The sequence below is a fragment of the Bos taurus genome, chromosome 5 (genome assembly GCF_002263795.3).
Source record: "Bos taurus isolate L1 Dominette 01449 registration number 42190680 breed Hereford chromosome 5, ARS-UCD2.0, whole genome shotgun sequence".
Classification (NCBI taxonomy): Eukaryota; Metazoa; Chordata; class Mammalia; order Artiodactyla; family Bovidae; genus Bos; species Bos taurus.
Window position 1 is genome coordinate 39,833,175 of NC_037332.1, and position 27,228 is coordinate 39,860,402.

Consider the following 27,228-nt stretch of genomic DNA (forward strand, 5'->3'; position numbering starts at 1 on the left):
AAATGGATATTAATTATGTGAAAGTAATTGCCACTTTTTTCATCTACAATAACTAACAATGGTTTTGTTGTTTTTGATGTATTTTAAAACTTATATGATTTTAAAGGCTAAAGTTGAAACCCAAATGTGCTGATTGCTAGTAGTAAATTTCTCTCACCTGTACCTGTATCATTCCATCGGGAATTTTGGCAAGTATATAACACACATATTGAGACTCACGTGCTTTCTTGGTGAAGGTCTCAATCATATCACTGGGAGGTCCACACCCTGCACTATTGCACGCCCTGACTTCCACAAAATACTGGGTGTCAGGCAGAAGGTTCTCCAGCCTGGCCGAGTATTCTTGGCTAGCAACTTGAACTCTGTGTGCAGCTGCTTCTTTGTCATGGGAAGCCCAGTACCGAATCTGCAAACATGCAAGTTAAGTAAGGTTTTTTCATGATTCAGACACTTCAGTCGTAAAAATTCTTTTCAACTTGTTATGACACCATTGATGATGGCTGGGCATCAGATTCTCAAATGTTACTTGCTGTTCCATTTTTATTAGTCTTAGACTATGGCAAAGCATATAATGCAGATCTGATTAAAGATGTCAAAAGCAAATTAAAGCCTCACTTCAAGGCCTGAAATAGCCATACACAGATGAAAAAAGAGAAAAAGCCAAAAAACTTTGCATAAGGTTTGCTCTCAAAACATAAAAGTGGTCTCTGTTTAGAAGCATTTGACACAATAATTTATATCATTGGTTTTCTGCTTTATTTCTGTTTATATGATTGCAAATTTGTTAAGGGTCCCTGATAAAAACAACCACATGGTCTAAAACAGGCTAGCATAATTATTTTTTGCTAGCTTATTTCAGAAGTATGTAAAAGAATCTTCTTTGAACCTATATAGAGACCAGCTATCAAAGAAATATTATACCTAATAACTGGTTGCAGAAATTATTTATCTTTAAGATGTTTTAAAAATTTTCATTCATGTGGTGATTAGAAATGATTACTTTTACCATCTAGCATATCAATGACAGCCTTAATAGGCTCTTAAATTTTAAGTTAAAGCCATGAATTATAATTTTCATTCCTCATATAAATTTTTGGTTAAAAAATCCATAATTATATCTAAGTTATAAATAAAAATAAAAGCTTGCTTATAAGTTTACCTCTATTTTATATTTTAAATGCCCTGTCTATAAAACAATGAGATTTGAATTTCACAATTCACCAAAATACTATAGGATAATATTTAATATTGATATAATTCTGAAATTTTTTTACATAAACACATATGAAGCCATTATAAAATGGAACTGGACAGCTCAAATTTCTTCAGTAACAAAATGGGGTTTATATGTAGAATGAGCACATTTTTTTAAAAAAGGCTAGTTACTAATTTCTGATTGGTTTCCTTTGATATATTTTTATCTTGTTGACTAGTGCTCATTTTTTCTGAGGCCAATATGTTTTTTCCAAAGAGTTTTGATAGAATCTCTTTGGCTTTTCTGCTCTCTGACCAAAGATGGCTCAGAACTGAAGAAGTAGAATTATACCAAGTGGTTCCAAAGTCAGATGGCAGAGAAAAGATTTATGATGGTAGGAGTATCCTTGTGAAGGCATGAGTTTCCTCATGCTGGGAGCATTCAGGCAGCGCCTACATTCATCTGAGAAGGAGGAAGACAGCCTACATTTTAGTGGGCATTTGAACTGTGTGACATGTAAGGCCTCTTCCACTCCTTGGCTGAAGAGAAATAAAATGTGCATTTATATTCCAATGAAATGCCAGGTACTAAAGTAGGATCATTCATATGTATCATTTTCTCAACAAGTCTGGAATGGTAGCATTTACCTTGCTTAATGCTGCAGTCCATGGGGTCACAAAGAGTCGGACAGGACTCTTAGTAGGACACAGACACTTAGTGACTGAAGAACACCACCTTGTTATACAGCAATCAAAACTGAAGCCCCTGAGCTTCAGGTACTTTTATATGGATGCCTGTTGACTGAGACCACCTTTCACAATCTTCATTCCAATATCACAACTTTTCTATACAGTTTAAAGAGGAGAAACTTTTTTTTTTAAGGCATTGTATATTTATATTGTTGTGCCAACCTCCTCTGCTGTACATCAAAGTGACTCAGTTGCCTATATATATATATATATATATATATACATTTTTTAAATATTCTTTTCCATATTCTGTGATAAACCATAAAGGAAAAGAGAAGATTTTTAACTAGATATTCCTAAGATAGTAAGCACTAAAATGAGGACTTAAGAGTGACAAATTTTTTGACATTTTACCCAAAATTCCATGAGGCATTTTGGCAATAGAGAAGGAAAGAGCAAAAGTGTCTTTAATTTACTCTTTGCATCTATATCCTAAGTGTCAAATTACTATATTCATCTGATTTTGACACAGATCTATGTTACACGGTCTCCACTGGAATTCCCAATAAACTTAAGCATTGCTTTAGTTATGCCATGGTAACTAGGGAACCCAGAGAGTTATTGAGTGTGCAAAATAATCCCTGATTTCCTTATTTTATGAGATTTGAATGACACTTTTACAGTATTTTAAGCATCTACTAATGAAAGCATCTGATACAAAATTATTTTGGTTGAATAAGCTCTCTCCTTAACTCAAATCATGCATTTACATATAAGTTGCAATATTTTCAAACAATTCTAAATTAAACAGTCTATATAAAATATGCCATTGTATTTTTTTATCTGAACCAGCCATTGGCCATGCACTTAGAGATAATTTCCAAATAGACAATTTGGGCGACTGCATTTTGATCCTCGCCCTGAGTTGCCCATTGAGGTAAAGAACCAACTTTAACCTGAGAGAAAACTGCTTGGAATGAAGTGAACCCATAGTAACGGAGCAGAACAAATGCATGCTTTTGACTAATCACTAGGGAGACCGAAAGACAGCCTGAATGAACTAGTGTAAAAATAAATAAATAAATGAAGCAGTTTTTGCTTTAAGGATAGTTGACCATAAATTTCTTTTCACATGCTAGAGCAACATATGCTGTATTTATTTCTATTGCATGCTGTGATATTATATAAATTTAACTCTTTATTTACATATTCCTAAAATCTGTACAACACTCCATGTCTAGTGTTAATCTATCTTAGTGTTTATTAAACAATTATGGAATTACATCATTACTGGTCTCTACTATTACTAGATTATAAATTGCTTGAGGACGAATATTAACTATTTTGAACACGATGTACAGAGGACTGCAGTTGATGTATGACACTCATTCATTCACTGAATAAATATTTATTGTGTATTTACATTGTACCAGCTACTGTGCTAGGTGCTGGGAATATAGTAGTGAACCAAGCAAACATGTTTTTGCCTTCATAAATCTTTAAAATAGAAATCAAAATGTTTAAGTCTACATAGATTACTAATATCTTTGATGGAATAATCTGTGTATAATTTTACCCCAAGAAAATTTACTCTTTATAACAATATTGGAAAGCTGAAAAGAAAAGCCTCAGAAAAAGGACTAACTCATACTTTTAATAAAGAATAATTATACTTTCCATACATTTATGAGCTACAACAACACCACTTTTGAATAAAGATAGTAGTTATATTCCTTCCAAGGGAAATGTAAAAAAATTTAATAAATAAATAAAGACCTAGATGTTACAATTATGGTAGTGCTTAAAAACATTTAGCACTTTTGAAAATTAGACTTGCTCCATTGTTATTTTCTACTTCAGTAGTAAACTTTTGTTGCAGATTTCCAAATTCTCTCCTTCAAATTCTAAATTTTCTGAAAAAAAAAAATCTTCTAATAACTGAATATTCTTTTGTTATAGATCTAATGGGTTTTCCTGATAGATCAGTTGGTAAAGAATCCGCCTGCAATGCAGGAGACCCCGGTTCAATTCCTGGGTTAGGAAGATCTTCTGGAAAAGGGGTAGACTACCCACTCCAATATTCCTGGGATTCCCTTGTGGTTCAGCTGGTAAAGAAGTCACCTGCAATGTGGGAGACCTGGGTTCAATCCCTGGGTTGGGAAAATCCCCTGAAGAAGGGAAAAGCTACCCACTCCAGTATTCTGGCCTGGAGAATTTATGGATGGGATTACAAAGAGTTGGACATGACAACTGAATGTTCTTTTGTTATGGATTTAATACAGTTTTCCAGAAAATAATCTAAGTATGGTTACTTAAATAAAAACTGAAGTTCTGCAACAAAAAGTTCAACCTTTAAAAGATGTTATATAATAGCTTGATATCATCCAGATCGCAGACTAAGTCATGCATTAGTACATTCTATGGGTTTAAGAAGAGCAGTAATATAAATCTTTAAAAATCTGTATTCTTACACCTCTTGGAAGCTATTCAAAGTTCATTTTTATTCTAGCCATTGGTTCAGGAACTAAACAGTTCTATGCAGGCTTCAACCAGCTTCCCATAAGTACTACCTGCATTTTTCCTCTACTATTTCCACTAAACTCTCACTTCCTGTCTTGGATAATGCTTGATGCTGCAGTGTGAACTTTGCCCTGCAGTTCATGCAGGGAGGGGAGGTGGTGCCCTGGGGCCATTCTTAACCTGTGGGCAATTACAGTGGTTGAAAGCTTCCCCTTTCATCCCATGTGGGTCAGTTCTGAATCACATTTATGATGTTCCTCAAAGATCCCAAGGGATGGAGTATCGGTTGCCCACAGTGGTTGCCGACCTGATAAAGCATTTTTCTAACCAAGCTTCTCCCTCTTCTGTTCATTCTGCTTTTTCTTCTTATGTACTCCCTGGGATCATATTTAAAACAAATAAATAAGCAACAATAACAACAGCAAAATCACTAACTTTTTCTACACCTGTGTCTGACTTTCCTTTTAGGAGATCAGATCAAGATACATGCCTTCTCCAAATAAGAAAATACCATGCTTCCTAACATGAGCTTCTGCTCTCCACAATAATTTGACTTTTTAAGACATCTGAGTAAACTGCTCAGGATTGATAATCTTTTAAGAATAATCAATCATCTTCATTAATCTCTGATTCAGCTGCTAAGAAGCTTTCTGTTATTACTGATAGCACATTGTACTTGTTTTCATTAAGGGAATTCTTTACCTGCTGGGTAAGTAAACTAAGTCTTTTGTGGATTCCTGGGCCGGAGCCCAAAGTTCTAATATGCCTTTGATAAGAAACACTTCTTGAATTCTTCCAGTTCACCTACACTGCGGGAAATTAAGAACAAGGTTAGAAGTGGTGAGCTCTTTAACTAGCCAAGGTGGGGCGGATGGAGGGGGGGAGGAAAATAAAACTTGAACTTTCTATAAGACAAACTTAAAACCACAAAGGTTTATTTTTAAATCCAACTGCCTACAATTCTCACTTAAATCTCAGGAAATTAACCTTGAGATGGGGGTCAATCACACAGCTTTTCATTTATCTTATTTTATTAACTTGCTTTTTTTCTGTTTCTTTATAATTTAGACCCATTGTACATTTTCATGGGAAGTGCAGTGGAGTATTAGCTTTCATGATCATCTGTCTTGTTAAATCATTGACTTTTTCCTTCATATTTTAAAACAGAAACAATAACCATATTATAGCGAGCCAAGCTTTTCCCCCATAAAGAACATTTTCTTAGAGGAGAATAAATGTTATGGATTGTCTCTTTTAAACTGTCATGCTTGACTCTTTGATATTCAAGGCTCTGTGTGAAAAACATAAAGGCTTTTTGAAAAGGAACAAATGGCAATAATAATTTTGTGATTTACTTCCAACACTTTTAACTATTCTCTGGAGAGGCAAGACCTAGGTTCAAGTCAGGATATACCAATTATTACTCAGATAAATGTTTTCAAACCTCCAAGTTCTTCATCTTTAAAATGGAAAAAAATAATAGTATTTATTCCCTGAGATTGTGTGGATTCAATACGATGAGCTTAATTAAAATTTTAATATAATAAGGATTAACAAATATTATCAGTTATTATTATTAACATCATCATTATCTTCTTCAAATGTCCAATGACTTGAAATAGGGGATGACATTAAGTGCAGGTTATTTAATTTCTTCCACATGATGGAAGGATATGAGGCAGTGATTACTCTCAGCTTTGTAGGTGAGGAAATTAGGGCTCAGACAATTTGAATAAATTTTCCACAGAATTCTTAAGTGACACAGCTGAGAAATTAAATGCATGTATGCTCACCAACAAAGTTCATAATTTTCTAGTGTGGAGTTGCTAAACACCAGAAATCTACGAAACTAAACTTGCTAGCATACAGTTTTTTTATCATTTGAGGAAATCATAGCTGTTAAACATTATTTGAAGATTATTTTTTGCTGACTATTTAATTTGGCAAAACTTAATTTAGCTAATTTCCCCATCAAGAGCATATATTCTGATTATTGTCTAAATTCACTGGTACCAGGGCATCATTTCTTATCTTGTATGTTCTTTGTCATCTGCATTTCAGAAGTTATAAAATAGTTAGTATATAATTATTTGATAAAGACAAGATATATTTTGGTGGCATGTTTTTAACAAAGTAAAATATATCTTCAGCATTTTGACAATGCATGAGGTATATATTAATCTTTTTTCTTTTATTGCTTAGAAAGCAATAATGTTAAAAAAAGAAGAAAATCTATGTCTAAAATATGGCTTGAAAACTCTAAATATTGATGTGTTCTCTCAAGATACCTTGGACTAGTTTATTATAGGGGCTTGTAACATTTAGTGAATTTCTCTGTTTCCCATTTCTTTTCTACCAGCTGTAAATGGAAGTTTGCTGCTGCTAAGTCGCTTCAGTCATATCCGACTCTGTGCGACCCCATAGACGGCAGCCCACCAGGCTCCCCGGTCCCTGGGATTCTCCAGGCAAGAACACTGGAGTGGGTTGCCATTTCCTTCTCCAATGCATGCAAGTGAAAAGTGAAAGTGAAGTCGCTCAGTCGTGTCTGACTCTTAGCGACCCCATGGACTGCAGCCCACCAGGCTCCTCCATCCATGGAATTTTCCAGGCAAGAGTACTGGAGTGGGGTGCCATTGCCTTCTCCGAAATGGAAGTTTAATATGTTATGAATATTGGATCTTCACAGTCCACTTCTATAACTCCACAGTCTTGATGATAACTTCAGCTAAATGTTTGCAAGAATAATCTGAAAACATTTTGACATCTAACTACCCCAATTATAACACATGATACCAAGAAAAATCTTCCTGTTAGGTTATGTGTTTGCAACTTAAAACCTTAGGCTGCTCCTATGGTTACATGGTCTTGAGAAAGTTAGATTGCAGCATTTTATTTGACCATACTTTAGTATTTCTATCAGTACTCAGTGAATATTTCATTTATGCCTATGATATGCCCACTATTCTTGACACAGAGCAAAAGAGACAAAATGCTACCCTCATGAAATGAATATTCCACTGATGTATGATAAAGCACAAGAACTGAGGGCAAGTTGACTGGGTGGGCAGCTCACCAGCCACAGCTTCAGAAGGTCAGTTACTGTCCACTCACTGAATAAAATAAAGGGAGTCTGTGATTTGGCATAAATCATAGCACTTGGAATCAGGACATCTGAATTTTAGGCAGTCTCTGACATTTTCCCTTGGTGCTAAGACAAGTCATTGAAACACTTTGACATCCATTTGCTCATTGGTAAAGGTAGGATGATGTCAGTTCTTAATTTTCAGTCTTTGTGCTATGAGATGACTTCAATTTTCCTACACAATTGAGTCTAAATTTCATAATAAAGATCCAAACTGAACTAGCTTTAATATCCCAGGTCTGATTTCCTTTGACTAAAACAAGTCCTCCCCTTTCCTGCTGGCTAATTCCTACTACTCTTTTAAGACTTATTTCGAAGGAAGTTACCTTTGACATATTTTGAGTTTGCCAATTTTCTGCCTTCATATATAATATAATGGGATATATATTTAGTATATTTAGAAGTGTTTCTTTAGGAGGTTCTTTTGGAAGTAGAACTACTGAGTCAAATATGATAAACATTTTAAATTACCAAAATGATTTCCCCAAAACTTGAGATTCACCAGATGTTATGAGAACATTTGTTTCAAAAGATCATGTTTAAGCCTTAGTTTTATTACTTTAGTTTTTATTTTGGTCAATTGTTTACTTACACATAGGACTCTACATCTCTCATAGATAAGTTGGTTGGAAATCTCCACTTTACTCATGATAATTAATTAATAAATATCCAACATATTGAACACAGAAAATATAGTGTTGTCACATAAATCAGAAGGATGCAGCACACTGAAAGATGCGACATATTTGAAAACATATGCTGATAATTATGAGTAGATGTATTTCTGTTTGATAAAAATTGAACTCACCTGATAGCTTTCTACTATTTTTTCTACAACATGCTCCCAATGAACAGATATCTCAGAAGATGATAAGACTTTTACTCCTACTGCTGTTGGGGCTTCACTGGGAGCTGAAATTTGATGAGAACAATGCATTCTTACATAAGATGCTTATATTAAGAAACTCAAATAGCACCATTTGCTGTATGAATGGATGAAACTATATTAGTATTTAAAATAGTTTTAATATTTCCAAAGAAAATAGTTCAAAAATTTTATTATTTATTTCTCTATTTTTATTTATGTCATGGCTATCAGTAATACACACACACATATTCATATATATGAATGTTAATATAGAGACACATATGCATACATATGTACACACACACTTTTACAAAATACGGAAATCCATAAGAATTTCTCTGATATCCTTGAGCAAGAACCATACTAATATTTTATATTTCTTTTAATTAACTTGTTTATGAAAGCTTGTGAATACAAATCAAAATTTATTATTAATGTGTTCAACTTATCAACTCTATATATATTATTAAAAATAGGAAATTAGGTATTTCTTACAGAAAATTATTCATTAACAATTAATTTTCAACTTTCTCATGCTATTTGTATGAGCTAAAGATACACAGCAATACTTTCCTCTTTTTCTTTTACGTTTAAGCTAAGTTTTTTTTTTTAAGATCATTTGAAACAAGTTGTGACATTCACTGCTTCTTGGGCTCAGGAAAGCTTTTATAAGTCTAATCTTCCAATTGGGCATCAAGTCAAATATGTATCAAAAAGGCCTCTGTTCAGTGAAAAAAAAATACTCTATATCCCTTACAAAAATTACACAAAGAAACTAAGGAAATCTTAAGCAGGAATGATCAGGAGTAATCAATTTTTATTGTCTTTTCTGAACAAGACAAAATACTCTTTTATGCTGAAGTGTCCTGCATGTGAACACTGTTGTCTTTCCAAAACAAGGTAAATATGTGGTACTATGATTGATTTCTTAGCAGTAAAAGAGAAAATGAACGTTTATACAAGTTTCAGCACATGCAGGTTTTATGAGGCTTATGAAACATTTAGGAAAGAAATGTAATTAAATACAGATGGCCATAACTAAAGACATGACAAGCATGACCTTTACCTGATTACTTTAGCATCAAATAAAACATTAAGAATGATACTAGGTGAGAAGATGACTTGTAAAATATTTTATATTTTCATTTTCTCTGTGAGTTGTACATATGTCATTCAAACTATTAAGATTGAGTCAAGTTATAATATTTCTTCAAATTAGAGCGAGTTTTGAAAATGTAAAATTCATTACCGAGGATTAAAAAGTCCAGAATTGATTATAAATTTAGAAATTTCTACTTGTTTTTCTATGTGTTTATCTTTCAAAAAGAGTGTGTGTACATAGATACATATATAATATAGTTGTTTATGTTTGTATTGGAAGTAAAGATCATGGAATGATTTGAATATATACATTTTTAACAAATATGAAAGCTAACAAATCTATGACTATAGCGCATAAACTTTAAGCAATAGCTAAATGTTTCTTGTGGACCAAACATAACGTAAATTGGGTAAACTAACAAATAGTGCTTTTTCTCTAAGAAATCATAAGAATATTTCACATAGCTTTAAGTTTTAAAACCCTTCCATTGTTGCTTGTCACACATGTGCAAAATGAAACTTATCCAAGCACAAATGTGTTAGGTCAGAAAGCAATGAAAATTTCTACTTTCTCTTTTAGTTATTAATTATTTACCTAATGCACACAAGTAGAAGGTATAATAAGGAAGTATTATCTTTTCAAATAGGAAAATAAATAATAAAAATGTAGTAACTTAAATAGGAAATCATAGAAATTAGTGTAATTACATTTAAAATTATGTATCATTTATCATAGATATATAAAGTTCTTTAGGAACATGATTGGTTCAATTAAAGTTTCTAGAAAAACAGAGAACCAGTATCGGTAATTTTATCCCTTTCATATATATTTTTATTTTCAAGAAAAAAACTTACATTGGCCTTCTGACCCCTTTTTCATAGAATTATGCCTAAATTCCCTTTAATAAAATTCCAGGATGCTACTGTTGATAAAGAATCTGCCTGCAACGCTGGAGACCCTGGTTCAATCCCTGGGTAGGGAAGATCTCCTGGAGAAGGGAATGACAACCCACTCCAGTATTCTTGCCCGGAGAATTCCATGGACAGATGAGTCTGATGGGCTACAGTCTGTGGAGTCGCAAAGAGTTGGACACAATTGAGTGACTAACACTAACACTAACACTAATGAACATGCTACTGTAATGACAAAAAAAAGTTACATAAATGCTACATTACACATTTTTGAGTTAAATGGAGAAATTTTATCAAAAATTATATTATTAATTAAATATTATTAGTATTATTAAAGAGTTGGTAAACTAGTGAATTTTATGAATGAACAGGCACACTGAGGTTCTCAAATCTAGAGATTTTCTGACTGCAAAATTATAATTAAGAGATCAGGAATAGGGTCTAAGCCAACGATTTTAGTGGCGATTTACTAACTACCATAAACACAATCTAAAGGATGAAAAAGATTTTAGCAACATTCTTGTCATTTAGATAAAGAGACTGACATGCTGATTTGGCTCAAAATAATACTGAAAAGACTGCAAACAAAATGCCTACTAGAGAATCAGATTTTTCATCCCTCATCATGTCAGTGGGGCCTTTCTTTCACCTACCGTCTTGTGCGGAGTGGATGACAGCTGTGAGACTGTAGGGTCCGTCTCCTTTGTTGTTGAAAGCTTTGACTTTGACTTGAAATGCAGTGGAAGGGCGCATGGTCTCGTCTTTATGGACATAGCGGCCAGTATCTGGATTAGTAACTGTCACTTTTTTCCATTCTTCCCCATCAAATGGCTTAAATGCCACTATGTAACCAAAATTGTTGCCGTAATGGTATTCTCTTGACAAAGGCTAAATAGAAATTGAAATGTTAAACAGGTTTAAGCAATAGAGGTAACGGAGAAAATCATATGCAAACAAAAATGCTACACATGGAAGCAGGCTTTCTGTAGAAACATTTTTATTTCTTAAGTGAGAGCTGCCTACAAAAATTCGGCACAAACAAGCTGCAACACGTGAGACTTCATTTACCAAGTTCACTATTTCTGAAACACTCTGGGGGAGGGGTACCTCTCACTCTGGGTCTTTTTACTTTCAGTTTCTTCCTTCAAGGGTGCTTTCCCTGAGTCAAAAGACCCTTCCCTCACATTCTGAAGGCTAAAAAACTACTTGGTGCTTTCCCTGGCCACAGGATCTGCCATTTTAAGATTCTTTGTGCAATAATCCATATAAAACATCCCCAGTTATTTTTCCTTCTTTAACACTATTATGATCTACACTATATATTTACTTATTGTCTACTTTATTCTTTCTTGCCTAGTAGAATGTAAGTTTCATGAGAACAGGGTTATTGACAGTTTCATTTACCTCTTTATCTCTAAAACCTAAACAAAGTCTCAAGTAGTATTTATTCAGTGGATAAGTTAATGAATTTCTTTAGAGTTGAAAGACTATAATAAGAAAGTTAACTATACACTGGAATATCTGTACTGCTACCGAACAGTAGAAACTGGTCACAGAAAAAGAAAGAAGGAGAAAGGAGAAAAAGATAGCATTGCCTCCATCTGCAGGTGACTGGCTAGGCACCCTGTCTGACTCTAATACTGAAGAAAGACCTCTGTTTTACATTTTCTTAGAGCTATTATTGGATTTCTCTGGTGGCTCAGACAGTAAAGCATCTGTCTACAATTTAGGAGACCTGGGTTCGATCCCTGGGTCAGGAAGATCCCCTGGAGAAGGAAATGGCAATCCACTCCAGTACTATTGCCTGGAAAATCCCATGGACAGAGGAGCCTGGTAGGCTAGGCTCCATGGGGTCGCAAAGAACCGGACACGACTGAGCGACTTCTTACATGTCAATTACTCAATAAAGATGTCCATGTCAGCCCTAAATTCTGACTTAAATTCTACTGAGTATTCATCATTTAATCTTTTTTAGTCATTATGTATTTGCTTTTTACACAGAAATATCACAGGTAAAGTGTCTTGAGGGGAAAGCTTTAACTAAGTACAACATAGTAGCTCGAATATCCTTATGTTAAACAGGGATGCATGTAAATGTACAAAGTTCAAAGGAAGAAGAAGTTGCTCTTGGTTGCACAATATAGAAACTGTAAAGCATGATCACAAGGAGGTACATAATATAATTTTACATTATTAACACAATAGCCTAACATTTCCAGCAGACTTTAAACATTTCTTTTTCTTATTGATAGTTCTATACTTAATTTTTGCAATTTAGTATATCAGAATTGGGCTTCCCTGGTGGCTCAGATGGTAAAGAATCTGCCTGAAATGTGAGAGAGACCCAGGTTCAATCCCTGGGTTGGGAAGATCCCCTGGAGAAGTGAATGGTAACCTATTCCAGTATTCTTGCCTGAAGAATTCCATGGACAGAGGAGTGTGGCAGGCCACAGTTCATGGTATCTCAAAGAGTCAGACATGACTGCACGGCTAACATATCAGAATTAGCTATGAAGCTTTCAGAATGTAGTGACTCTCTGGTCCTGTTCTCAGAGACTTGATTTCAAATTTATGGTAAATGAGTTCCAATCTGAATGTTTTGACAAGCTTCTCCTCTTATTGTGAGGCAGATATCTACACATGTTGAGAAAATAAAACCTAAAGAAGTAAAATGTTCAAATTTTCTAATATCTTCACTTTTTGTGTATCACACTGTCACTAAAACTGCCAAATCATTTGAGATTCAAATGAAGAAGAGGCGATTTTTTCCTGAATCCTACTTTAATATAAGATGTAATGACAAGTATAAAATATGACTATACAATACAGAGTGAAGTCAACTTTGGCTAAATATCCACTTATTGTAAAAATTAATTTGACACATGTAAAGAATAAAACGTGTTCGTTATTTCTGTAGTTTTCGGAATTTTTTTGGAGTCTTAGTTGTGTTCTTTGACCATCAGCAGAGATTTAATGGATACATAGAGCTATATAAAGCATGTTAGCTACATAAATGCCAGATGTCTAATTCAGACACATTTATGTTATCAAAATTTTCCTCATCCCCGATACCTCTGTCACTTCAAAAATCCAACTAGGATACATTATTTTCCAAACATTATAATCTCTGATACAGAGCTCCCTTTGGGTTATAAAATTTTAATAAAATGTTTTGGATACCTTAATAACAAGTCATTTGTGGGGACTTCTAAGACTGACCTATAGTGATAAATTACACGTGCTGATGAAAGTAAGTTTCAAGTCAGAAAGCAAGGGCCAATTTAAAAACAGATGCTGATACAAAAGATTTTTTAACTGAATCTTTGAAATTTTGAAAGTCCAGAGCAAAAATTATGAATTGCAATTGGGTTACCAGGCCACAGTGAGTACAGAGTACATTCATCTCTGGAATGAAAGAATTGAATGTTTAATCTTTTAGGCCTAGGCCTATAGATACTATAGCATCAATAAATTATTTTTGCATAAGAATGGCACACTAAGTCATAGTAAATTAGGCAAAATCTGGCATGCATTAGAGAAAAAAATTAATTTTAGTAATTTATTCTTATTTGTTTTTGAGGCATTGTCTTTTATTTTATTTCAGGAAACAAAATGGGTTTGAGATTAAGTGTAGGTAAAGCAACAAATTACATGTGCAACTTCTTAACACTTACCGCCCATGTTATGGTCAGTTCTCTGTTGCTTCCACCTCCACCTCCTACATCTGAAGGAGCCACATTAGGTGCTGAAACAAACAAATAAAACCACAAAAGAGAGGCCATGTAACTTTTTCTGATGTTAGATTTCTTATTCACTTAGAAACCATACACATTTTTTTTCCTTTTACTAGAAAAGACAAGCTGCACACGATACACTCAATTATAATGACAATGCCCCAGATTTGCTATAATAATCTGATTTTCTGCCAAGATAAAAATTAATTCAGTGCTACATGAAATGTGCTGGATTCCTTCATTAAAAGGTAGTGAAGCAAATTTGCCTTCCCTTTTTAAATTTTTTCTGTGTCCTTTCATTTAATATGACTTTGAAAGACTGGACTCATTTTGTTGGGAAAATATTTCACAGCTCTTGTTTTGAACTCTATAAACTTCTAACAACATACTGTTGGGTTAGTTTCATGCTTCAGTCTACAAATAACTGTTAAGAAATGGAACATGCACATTAACATAGGATTGTGCTTCCCAAAGATATTTGGAAACATTACAAATCTAATACTGTTTTTGTGTTCTCATTTTCAATGCCTAAATCTCTTCGGGAACCCTGTCCTGTCAGGGTTCTTCTCCCTTACTCTATCTTTTTATAACATCATTCGATTTTTCAGTCTCTCTACTGTAGTGACTATCCTTTGTAACCTCTCAGCCTTAAAAATCATCCTATAATAATACTGCTTTACACTTAACCTCCAAGCCATCTCACCCTTTCCTGTCACTGAGGTGCAAAGAAGAACTGATACATGATTATTTTTGTACTTCACTCTATAATCACTTTTTAATGATGCATAATCTGTTTTCTATGTCTTCATATTACTGAAATCACTCTCTCAAAAATCACAAAATTGCTTTTAACTACCAAGTCCAATGGCTTCTTTGTTTTTCTCCAAGTTATTCTCTCTCCTTGGAAGTCCTTCAGGATGTGTGCTATATATTATTAGATTTGTAGGTGGCTCACTGGTAAAGAATCTGCCTACAATGCAGAAGATGTAGATTCAATCCCTAGGTTGGGAAGATCCCCTGGAGAAGGAAATGGCAACCCACTTCAGTATTTTTGTCTGGGAAATCTCATGGACAAAATGAATGTGCTGGTTTACTTCAACAAAAGATAGTGAAGCAGATTTGCCTTCCCATGTTTTATTTATTTGAAAACCTATAGTCCATAGATTACAAAACAGTTGAACATGACTAAAATATAAGATTAAATACTGTCTTATTGTAGGCTACATCTTATTGGATTTGCATCTAATTGGAGTTGTACAGATAAATATTAAAGCAGTTTATTCCTGTACTTCAAGCCCTTGGAGACCAGCTACCCAACTACATGGAAGAAGACTGTGTCTTTACTGAGAACACACATTTTCCCACACAACTGCTATGACTCAGTCTGAGATACTATTCCCAGTTCTCTTAACATTTTAAAGAACAGATGAAATGTCATTTCTTCCTTGACTTTCCAAACAGTCCTCTCAAAAGGAAACAGCAACACCTTGGAGAGAGTATTTATTTACAGATCCTAATGTAACTGTGATTCTCAAATACTTCAAAATTTCCTCTATGTTAGTCATGAAAATTCTTTGCTGAACTATGTATAGTAATTATACAGAAACAAACAAAATGGAAGCTATTTTTTTGTATCTATAAAATTATATGGTTTACTTTCCAGATTAAGAAATTAATGTGAAGTTTGAGAGATTTTTTTATTCAACTGTCACCACATGAGAGTTAGAAATTAAATTTAGTGCATGGGGGTGTTAAAAGTTAATTTACTTGTAGCACTTTAGATAAAATACATATTAAAGGAGTCCTCAGGCCTAGAAAAGAAGATAACCTCAAGGGCCCTTGCTGAACCATCTGACTTCCAGGATGGCAAAACTAAACTTTAAGTCCCACCCTGATACTCAGGGCAGACTGCATCAGCCTGGGACCCACCATCCGCTGCCCGGAACCCCGCCCGCCCCGCCGCCCCTGTTTATCAGCAGACTGCCATCTCAGCTAAAGATTACCCAGAACGCCCCGCCTGACTAAATCTTCCCGAATCACTTCTGCAAAACCTCCTCTTAAATATGAAGCCTCCCTAGTCCCGCACCGCTCAGCCTGGTCGTTAGACGGGCCTGAATAAAGGTAATCTGTCTCCATTAAGGTCATCTTCCTTTCTTGATTGCCTCGTCTGAACTATACCTTACACATATTGAAGGCTGAAACATTAGAATACTCTTGGAAATTCTTTAAACTCCGTAACTCATGTTCTGAAGCCCAAACTCTACCTGCTATAGAGAAACAAAAAGCATGTTGTCTTGCAATCAATGAATAAATCAAATTTTGTGTGTTTAAGTATAAATATTGTGGTGACTGGCAAATAGTTTCAAAAGTAACTCCAGAATAATTTATTATACTGAAATTTGTTGAATCAGGTATTGCCTTCATCAGGGCAAGTATTATTTGCCAAAGCATTTCACTATAATCCATTTTATTATAATCAATATGAACCTTTCTTATTTAGAAAAGATCTAAAAATAGTCTGCTTATGTTATAGTGAATGTTTTTCCCATTTCATAACACTTATTTTAAAGATAATTTTGCTCTTCAAAGATCACCCATCGAGTTCAATATGCTGAAAACAAGACAAAGACACACTCAGAAATAAAGGTAGCTGTATCTCTTAATAGAGTGTCATATACATTACTTGGAATAATAATTGATTTAATTTCCTTTGAGTTTTGAATGTTCAGTTGTAAACTTAGCAGCTAAGGGACATTTTTTTCACAAGGGAATTGGACATATAACCTACACATCTGACATGAATCTGAGCAACTAGTTCTGTGTTTGTATTTAGTCCTGCAGAAACAGGAGGACTTGGCCAAATAGTGATTCTGTTCAAGGAAGTAAATTACCCTGAGCACAAGGAAGTTTATTTAACTTTAGGCTCCAGGGCATTTAACAGTGAACAAACTAGGCATTCTCTTAATGATAAATCATTAAAAATAATTTTAATAAATATTTTGTAAAAATATAAAGTTCTTGAATTAATCACAAATAAACAATGAAAGGTAATGAGGTTTTTTAATTCACGCTTTTGCCATGATTTCAGTCTAATAGGGATTCTTTGTTGATGTTTATAGAATGGCTTTGAATTTTAGTTGTAGATCTAGAAAATATTTAAAAAGAAAATCAAGCCAATACCCTGATTCATCTTTCCTATGTTATGAAACTAATGCTGTCAATTTTACTTTTAGATTTAGCACTTAAATAATTTGCATAGAAGTACCTTTGGGGACTTCAGCATTTTATTTAACAATATGCAAATCACCTTGGGACACAATTCTAAATTACAAAAATCATGGAGTAGAGGCTCTTGACTTAGAATATATTGATTATTCAGTTCTTGTTAATTATTGCTTTAATTTAAATAGCTATTTTTACAGAGATAAAGTTACCATGGATGTATTGGGTTGATCAAAAAAGATCATTTGGGTTTTTCCATAATATCATCCAGAAAAACTTGAATAAACTTCCTGGCTAACCCAATAGCTTCTTATTTTAATTTGCATCAGAATTTCTTTGTGATTTAAAACAAATTTTTTAGTAAGAAATTCAAAATAGCAAGTAATACTCTAGAGTCTAGATAAACAAAGCGATTAAAGTCTTACATCTGCTTTTATTCTATCTGTAAATATGTTTTCTTTCTGAAGAGATTAATAAAATTAATAAAGTCAAAAAATTAATAAAATCAAATGAACTGCATGTTTGGATATTCAAATGAGTTGCCCATAACCCATGATCTACTGTTCTGATGGTGGAGCATATTGTTAACAATTTTAATGCATCTACCATGTTAAATTGATGCTCTTTGCAGGTGAGGACGATCCCTTGGGGGAGGGCATGGTGACCCACTCTAGTATTCTTGTCTGGAGAATCCCATGACAGAGAAGCCTGGCAGGCTATGGTCCATAGCGTTGCAAAGAGTCTGACAAAACTGAAGCAATCTAGCACACACGCATCAGATAAAAGAGATATAGGGTCTGAGATAGTTCACAAATATATTAATGTCTTTAGGGCTTATCAGGCCAAATTTGTTGTTTGCTTATTAATCTAAATTTTGCTGTCAAACAGAAAATTTAAAAGCATGTGACAGAGTAAATTTGTTAATTTCTCAGTGGAACGTTAGTCTAAAAACAAGTAATCTGGGGAAAGTTCAGATGGGCAGAAAAGAATGCTATGAACTGAAATAATCATAATAAATAGTAAATTTATTATTAATATAAAGAACTCAGACCAATTATGGATATTTCATTTAAGTGAAAGAATGAACACTTCCCAAGTTTATCTCACTGTATTAAAAACAAAAGCATCTAATGCATATTTTAACTTTATTTTGAACAAAACAAATTGCATTTATTAATGGATTTGTCTAAATTTTATTTTATTTTTTTTTCTAAATTTTAATATACGATTATCACTATAGCTTTGATCACTACTTTTCTTTTCATTATCCTCTATTCACTTACAATTTCCAGAACCATCCTCTTTTCCTTCTTGTTCCTCTCTTTTCCTACAAATAATTTTAAGTACCAGATATAGATACTATGCTGTGATAAGCACTAAAGTTACAATATGAATAAAATCTGATTTCAGTCCTGAAGATGCTAATATAGTACAAGCTAAATATGTACAACTAGTTTTAACTCATATGTTAAATATCTACAATGTATTAAAAAATCCCCAGTAACAGTTTGCTGGATGAATGTATGAAGTGAAAGTCACTCAGTCGTGTCCGACTCTGTGTGACCCCATGGACTGTATAGTCCATGGAATTCTCCAGACCAGAATACTGGAATGAGTAGCCTTTTCCTTCTCCAGGGGATCTTCCCAACCCAGGGATCCAACCCAGGTCTCCCACATTGCAGGTGGATTCTTAACCAGCTGAGCCACAAGGAAAGCCCAAGAATACTGGAGTGGGTAGCCTATCCCTTCTACAACTGGGGTCTCCAGAACTGCAGACAGATTCTTTACCAACTGAGGTATGAGGGAAGGACCAGATGAAAGTATGAATGAATGTAAGAAAGCCCAGTGTATTAAGACTCATCTAGAACTTCAAAAGGATTTTTATGTATCACACCTAACTGGATACTCAGGTTAGCACTTTTAAAACAAGATTTTTCTATTGTATTATTAGTGACAGCTACTGAATTTAATATAGCATCTTACTGGCTATTAAATATGTTCTTGATACCATTCTTCTCCTTTATCAAACATATCTAAAAAATAAAAGTATATGAAAGAGCAGAAGAGCTTCATTGGACATGAAATTAAAGTTTTAAACAAGGTATGAAAGTGTTGATTCCAGTGTTATAGTATTTTTTCTCTTTTCCTTCTTAGTTGTATCTGGTAAATAAATGGCAAAAGCTTTCAAAGCAAACCTGAGTATACCATTTTAGGATACTGACTTGCCAACTGTACCTGCAGAGCTATTAGCCATAAGGGTTTGGTCTTACAATGACACATCACTTTGAAGGATGCTTTTGTTATCTCTCATTTACAGTCAAAATTAAATGGGTTACAAACACATCTTCTAATTCTTCATTTGGGACCATCCATTTTATAATGCACTTGTCTGAAACCAAAGAATATACCCAACTGTGCCTTGCGATCTTAACATTAAGTAATTGGACAGATAAGGGTGTATGCTGCACTAGATAATGTCCTGTCTTTCAGTCAGCATAATGAGCCACACAGTACCCTTCCCATCAAATGGAAACTAGCCTTTATCTCATATAACAAATGTTGGCATCTCTTAGAGACTTGATATAATGGTACATGACAAGACAAATAACCCTGTGTTTCAGAAAGTATTGTTTTGTAAGGATAAAAAATATAAATGTCCAATTTTATGAATACTCAATTTTTCAAAAACAAGATGAAAGAAAAAACAGAAATTAAAGAGAAAGTCTGTTGAATTTTATTGTATTAAATATATAGACATATTCTTGTAAGATTATATGATCCTCTACTATGTTTAGAAAAATGGAAACATTGCCAAATGTGGTGATTTATTACAGAGTAGATAATATTTTCTTATAAGCATATTAGAGCATAAAATGAGCATTGAGAACATAATAAAAATTTGATTCAGCAAATATTACGTACTTGAAAGTACTAACTTTGCTTTCCTTACATGTTTCTAATCATAAGATTTCATAAGGAAAATAATTTCCACTTAGAGATGAGAAAATTGAGGTTTAGGGAGGTTGAGTAATGTGCCTCTAATTACGGAGATTTTAAATGATGGAACCAATATTCTACTAAAGGATCAATGTCCCAGAGCTTTAATACTGCACATTGTTCTTGTAGGAAGTTGTTTAGGAACAAAGCTTTTATTATTACAAAGCCCTTAATTTGAATTCCAGCTCTGCTTCACATTAACTGAATGGGATATTGACTTCTTTGTATGTAAATTAGAAATAATAATACAAGTGAATAAAGTTATTGTGGGAATTAAATGGAGCAATGAAAGTAGAGAGTTTAGCACTCTGAGATAACACACAGAAAGTACCTAAATGATAGTAGGCATAAACGTTGATTAATAAAGGATCTAAAATATTTTCTTACGAAAGGTTAACAAATGTATTACAGAGTATAGGCTTTATTTTTTCACAATTGAAAGGAATGCATCATTTCACTATATCACTATAGAGTCATATCTTGCATTGCGAATAAGACTGTTACTACTTCATGTGTTTGTTTTGTGTTTGAAGGCTTTTAAGAGAAGTTGTTTTCCAAGCACACTAGAGAGAGAATTAAGTCCTTAACAAAATACATTTCAGCAAACATAATGTTAGAGGTGATACTTAATGAAGGTGATGCCAAAAGTTATTGGTTGAAAGTAATAACCTTACCAAAATTTTAGGTTTGATATCAGTCTGAAACAAATTGTTCCCAGCATTTCTAAAGATAAGAAAACATTAAGGTTGGAAAGTCTTCAGAGTTACATGAAAACTCCTGGCAAAATGGACATAAAAAGTATTCTAGTCTTCTAAATATGATATTAAATATAAATTATATTCAGAGATTCACATATGAAAGAGTTAGATTAAATCTTTCTTTCTGAACATTTTTATTGTTGCTCTTAAAAACATATTTCATTTCATTGATTGTACACTGAGATTAAAAAATAAAAAATCTAAATTCTTATGATAATTCTGACCAAATGATCAACCAAAGTATACTAAAGCAATAAGTTTTGAAATAAATAATTTTTTGGTAGCAAAATTTCTCAGAAGGAAAAGGGAGGGTCTACTAACATCGTCAATGCCAGAGAAAATATCTTCCCTCCCCATGAACAATGTTATTTTTGGATTAGAATTAATTCACATTTCACTGGTAAACATAGGACAGAAAATTAATCAAGCTCCATGAAATAAAAAAAAAAAAAGCTGATATCTGAGGTAAATCTGTTATAATTTTTAACTGAAATTGGTTTATTTTGACTGACTTGATATTTTTGCAATTTTATTTAGAAAATGAATACTTGTTGAAGCAAGTACATGATCTCTCAGCATGAATTATGTGGTTTAAACAACCAGTCAGATAATGTCCCAGTTCCTTTTTATTTTTGATTTTTAAGAAGGGACAGCTGTGTTCAGTTCATCACATAGAAGCTTCTATACAAACATAGGAGGCTTTAATAATAAAAACCAAACTCAAGGGTCCTGGCTATCTGGTATCTGCATTCTCTAAAGCTGCAATTTATATTATCTCTGTATCCTAATGAGATTTATGTGAGGTAGAGTAAAAGAAACAATTGTGTTCATTTCACAGGTGGATATACGAAGGCAAATAAAAAATGGTATTTAAGTCATATATTTTTGTAATTGAGAATGAAATATGAATTTCTACTAGAACACTAATAAAGTTTCATATAAATGTGCTTTTAAAACCTGCTTGAAAAACCACCTTTAAGAGAGAAAGTTGAATGCATCAGGTCTGGATTTGAATTCTGAATATTGAAAATAGTTATATCAACCTAGGCAAACTATCTAGTGTCTCTGAGTTTACTGCTTATTAATGAGTATTGGATTATAATACCTTCCATTAAAACTATTAAAAAACTAAGATCATGGCATTTGGCCCCATTACTTCATGGCAAATAGAAGGGGAAAAGGTGGAAGCAATGACAGATTTCCTCTATTTTGGCTTTAAAATCATTGTGGCCAGTGACCACAGCCATGAAATCAGAAGACAATTGCTTCTTGGCAGGAAAGGTATGACAGACCTAGACAGTGTGTTGAAAAGCAGATAAGTCACTCTGCAGACACAAGTCAGTATAGTTAAGGCTATGGTCTTCCTAGTGGTCATGTAGGGTTGTGGAGAGCCGGACTGTAAAGAAGGCAGAGGGCCAAAGAATTGATGCCTTTGAACTGTGGTGCTGGAGAAGACTCCTGAGAGTTCCTTGGACAGCAAGGAGATCAAACCAGTCAATCTTAAAGGAAATCAACCCCCAATATTCATTAGAAGGACTGATGCTGAAGCTGAAGCTTTTATTTTGGTCAACTGATGCGAACAGCTGCATCATTGGAAAAGTCCCTGCTTCTGGGAAAGCTTGAGGGCAGAAGGAAAAGAGGGCATCAGAGGATGAAATGGTTGAAGGCATCTCCTATCAAATGGACATGAAGTTGAGCAAATTCCAGGAGATAGTGAGGGACTGGGAAGCCTGGTGTGCTGCTGTCCATGGGGTTGCAAAGAGTCAGACCCAATTGGGCGACTGAACAATAACAACAATACAATCAGATCAGATCAGATCAGATCAGTCGCTCAGTCGTGTCCAACTCTTTGCGACCCCATGAATCGCAGCACACCAGGCCTCCCTGTCCATCACCAACTCCCAGAGCTCACTGAGACTCACGTCCATCGAGTCAGTGATGCCATCCAGCCATCTCATCCTCTGTCGTCCCCTTCTCCTCCGGCCCCCAATCCCTCCCAGCATCAGAGTCTTTTCCAATGAGTCAACTCTTTACATGAGGTGGCCAAAGTACTGGAGTTTCAGCTTTAGCATCATTCCTTCCAAAGAAATCCCAGGGCTGATCTCCTTCAGATTGGACTGGTTGGATCTCCTTGCAGTCCAAGGGACTCTCAAGAGTCTTCTCCAACACCACACTGCAAAAGCATCAATTCTTTGGCACTCAGCTTTCTTCACAGTCCAACTCTCACATCCATACGTGACCACAGGAAAAACCATAGCCTTGACTAGACGAAACTTTGTTGGCAAGGTAACGTCTCTGCCTTTGAAGATGCTATCTAGGTTGGTCATAACTTTCCTTCCAAGGAGTAAGTGTCTTTTAATTTCATGGATGCAGTCACCATCTGTAGTGATTTTGGAGCCCAGAAAAATAAAGTCTGACACTGTTTCCACTGTTTCCCCATATATCCCACAACCGCACAACTGCACTCATCTCACACGCTAGTAAAGTAATGCTCAAAATTCTCTAAGCCAGGCTTCAGCAATATGTGAACCATGAACTTCCTGATGTTCAAGCTGGTTTTAGAAAAGGCAGAGGAACCAGAAATCAAATTGCCAACATCCACTGGATCATAGAAAAAGCAAGAGAGTTCCAGAAAAACATCTATTTCTGCTTTATTGACTATCCCAAGTCTTTGACTGTGTGGATCACAATAAACTGTGGACAATTCTGAAAGAGATGGGAATACCAGACCACCTGATCTGCCGCTTGAGAAATTTGTATGCAGGTCAGGAAGCAACAGTTAGAACTGGACATGGAACAACAGACTGGTTCCAAATAGGAAAAGGAGTTCGTCAAGGCTGTATATTGTCACCCTGTTTATTTAACTTATATGCAGAGTACATCATGAGAAACGCTGGACTGGAAGAAACACAAACTGGAATCAAGATTGCCGGGAGAAATATCAATCACCTCAGATATGCAGATGACACCACCCTTATGGCAGAAAGTGAAGAGGAACTAAAAAGCCTCTTGATGAAAGTGAAAATGGAGAGTGAAAAAGTTGGCTTAAAGCTCAACATTCAGAAAACAATATAATACCTACCTCAAAATATTATTAGGAGGATTAACTGAAATATATGTGAAAATACTCAGCATAGATCAGTATTTTAGTGTTTCTATTCTTCTTTTATTATAGAATCATCTATTTTATCTGGTAAATTACATGAAGTTACATGAAACTTTAAGACAGAGTTTACTGATGGCAGTCTCCGTGAATAATTTAGCTTTAAAAACTACAGACAGTACAATTCATAATTATATTTAGAAGTTAAGCCAAGGGATTGATGTAGCCAGAAATGGATAAATGTTATTAAGATAACACAGCAGAATTTTAATGGTGTTCTGTCATCCATTTAAAATATTTTTCCCCAAATAAAGCACTGAAGTTTGGCAAGGCATAGTAAAAATAAACAAACTCAGAGAGTCTACAAAACATTTTCTTTTTCATAGACAAGGAATGATAAAGAAAAGTTATTATTAGAATCAGAACAATATTTTTGCCCAGAAATGCAAGGGAGAAGGAAAACAGAGTGGAATATTTCTTGTATGAACAATTATTAAAATGGAGTTGGTGTTCAGCATAAAAATTGGACCTAAATTGGAAGAATAGCTATGGTTGAGCTGAAAAGAGCACATTTAGAGTGGCACCTAATACTCAAAAGAACACATTATAACTATTTCTAAGGTGCTCTGACTCCCCAGGTGTACAGATCTGAGAGTGTCCTTCACTTTCTCTCCACAGCCTGCTCATCCTACTCTCCTGCTCATACTTCCATCCATGAGATCATTCAGTTATAAATGTCTCTGAAAGACAGAAAAAAATGTGAGCCTTCTAGATCAAGGGAACTGTCTACATGACTCTGCCTGGTTAAGATTCACAATTTACATTAAAATTTATATTCTAAATGGGCTTCCCTGGTGGCTCAGATGGCAAGGAATCTGACAGCAATGTGGGAGACCCGGGTTTGATCCCTGGGTAGGGAAGACCCCCTGGAGAAGGGAATGGCAACCCACTCCAGTATTCTTACTTGGGGAATTCCATGGACAGAGGAGCCTGGTGGGCTACAGTCCACGGGGTCACAAACAGTCAGACATACTGAGAGACTAACACCTTCACTTATATTCTAAACGCCAAATTCATTTAAGTACTGTCTAGAGGATCACAGACTTGCCTCTATTTACCTCTTTCCCATTAATTATGTAAAAATATTTTAAAGCTTTATATCTTCTCTTTTGATTTTTGACTTCTTGGCGCATAATGTGCATACATGTGTGATATACATATATATATATACATTTTTAATGACTTACTTCACAGCATTATTTCCAAATATGTTCAATTATGTATTAAAGTGTCACTGAATTTATAAAACTTTAAAATTTTAAAACGTTTTTTCTACATACCAGCGCCATCTGTTTTAATTTTGTTTGATGGTATACTGGGCTCTCCTATACCCAATGTATTGGTTGCTACCACACGAAATTCATATTCCATCCATGGGATTAAATCCACTGCTCTCGCTGCCTCCATGTTTCCTTCAATAATTGGGGGATCTAAATAAAACAAATATTAAATAGAGAATATTAGTTGAGTAATATCACTCTTATAATTCCCTATTTTTATTTTACTCTTTTGAGAAAATGGCACATATTCCACTAAGTCAAATATAAATAAAAACTAGGATGATAAAATGTTAATTACATTTAAAGAAGTAAGAAGAGAGGTCCTTAAGAAAATCTTAGACCTTAGAAAGACAGACACACATATGTATCATTTATTTAGTAAGTATAGGTCAGGTGCACTAAGATTCTGCTCTTCTAACTGACTCCCAGTTCAGGTCTTTGCTGCTAGTCCACCGGCTACACTCTGAACACTGAGAATATGTATTCTGAAGACAGAATCCAGAAAAATTCTTGACCCGAGGGTATGATTCAGGAAGATAAAATTTTTCTGGACTCAAACTGATATAGTGTATAGGTAGCAAATGATTGATTAGTACAGTACCTATATGTTTATACCCTTTTGTTGTAAGCTTTTTAGATTTAAACCCAAATCATTTGGGGCAGTTATTAATGTTAAAATAATTCAATCAGATTTATATAATATTCAGAATTTATGCTACTAGATATTAACAGGTAAATTATACCTTAGGGGTAAGATATGCTTCAAGATTGCTTATTTAGTTGAGGTATTAGAAAACATACAACCAAGGCAGGACCATACATTATTTTAAGTTCAGTTCAGTTTAGTTCAGTCGCTCAGTCGTGTCCGACTCTGCAACCCCATGAATTGCAGCACGCCAGGCCTCCCTGTCTATCACCAACTCCCGGAGTTCACTCAAATTCATGTCCATCGAGTTGGTGATGCCATCCAGCCATCTCATCCTCTGTCATCCCTTTCTCCTTTTGCCCCCAATCCCTCCCAGTATCAGAGTCTTTTCCAATGAGTCAACTCTTCGCATGAGGTGGCCAAAGTACTGGAGTTTCAGCTTTAGCATCATTCCTTCCAAAGAAATCCCAGGGCTGATCTCCTTTAGGATGGACTGGTTGGATATCCTTGCAGTCCAAGGGACTCTCAAGAGTCTTCTCCAACACCACAGTTCAAAAGCATCAATTCTTTGGCGCTCAGCTTTCTTCACAGTCCAACTCTCACATCCATTCATGACCACAGGAAAAACCATAGCCTTGACTAGATGGACCTTTGTTGGCAAAGTAATGTCTCTGCTTTTCAATATGCTGTCTAGGTTGGTCATAACTTTCCTTCCAAGAAGTAAGCATCTTTTAATTTCATGGCTGCAGTCACCATATGCAGTGATTTTGGAGCCCCCCAAAATAAAGTGTGACACTGTTTCCACTGTTTCCCCATCTGTTTCCCATGAAGTGATGGGACCGGATACCATGATCTTCGTTTTCTGAATGTTGAGCTTTAAGCCAACTTTTTCACTCTCCACTTTCACTTTCATCAAAAGGCTTTTTAGTTCCTCTTCACTTTCTGCCATAAGGATGGTGTCATCTGAATAAGTTAGTTCTCCTAAAATATTTTTTAGGGCT

At 34.6% G+C, this 27,228-nt stretch overlaps 1 protein-coding gene across 3 annotated transcripts in view; it reads right to left on the bottom strand.

Moving 5' to 3' along the window:
• Positions 1-27,228, bottom strand: part of CNTN1 (contactin 1) — a 404,879-nt gene that overhangs the window by 62,638 nt on the left and 315,013 nt on the right. For all 3 annotated transcript variants that reach the window (XM_010805057.4, XM_059886103.1, NM_174280.2), the window contains 5 exon segments: positions 25,582-25,731; positions 14,102-14,172; positions 11,081-11,315; positions 8,355-8,458; positions 220-406 (listed from right to left, as the gene is read on the bottom strand). In XM_010805057.4, the coding sequence (XP_010803359.1) occupies positions 220-406; positions 8,355-8,458; positions 11,081-11,315; positions 14,102-14,172; positions 25,582-25,731 (747 nt within the window).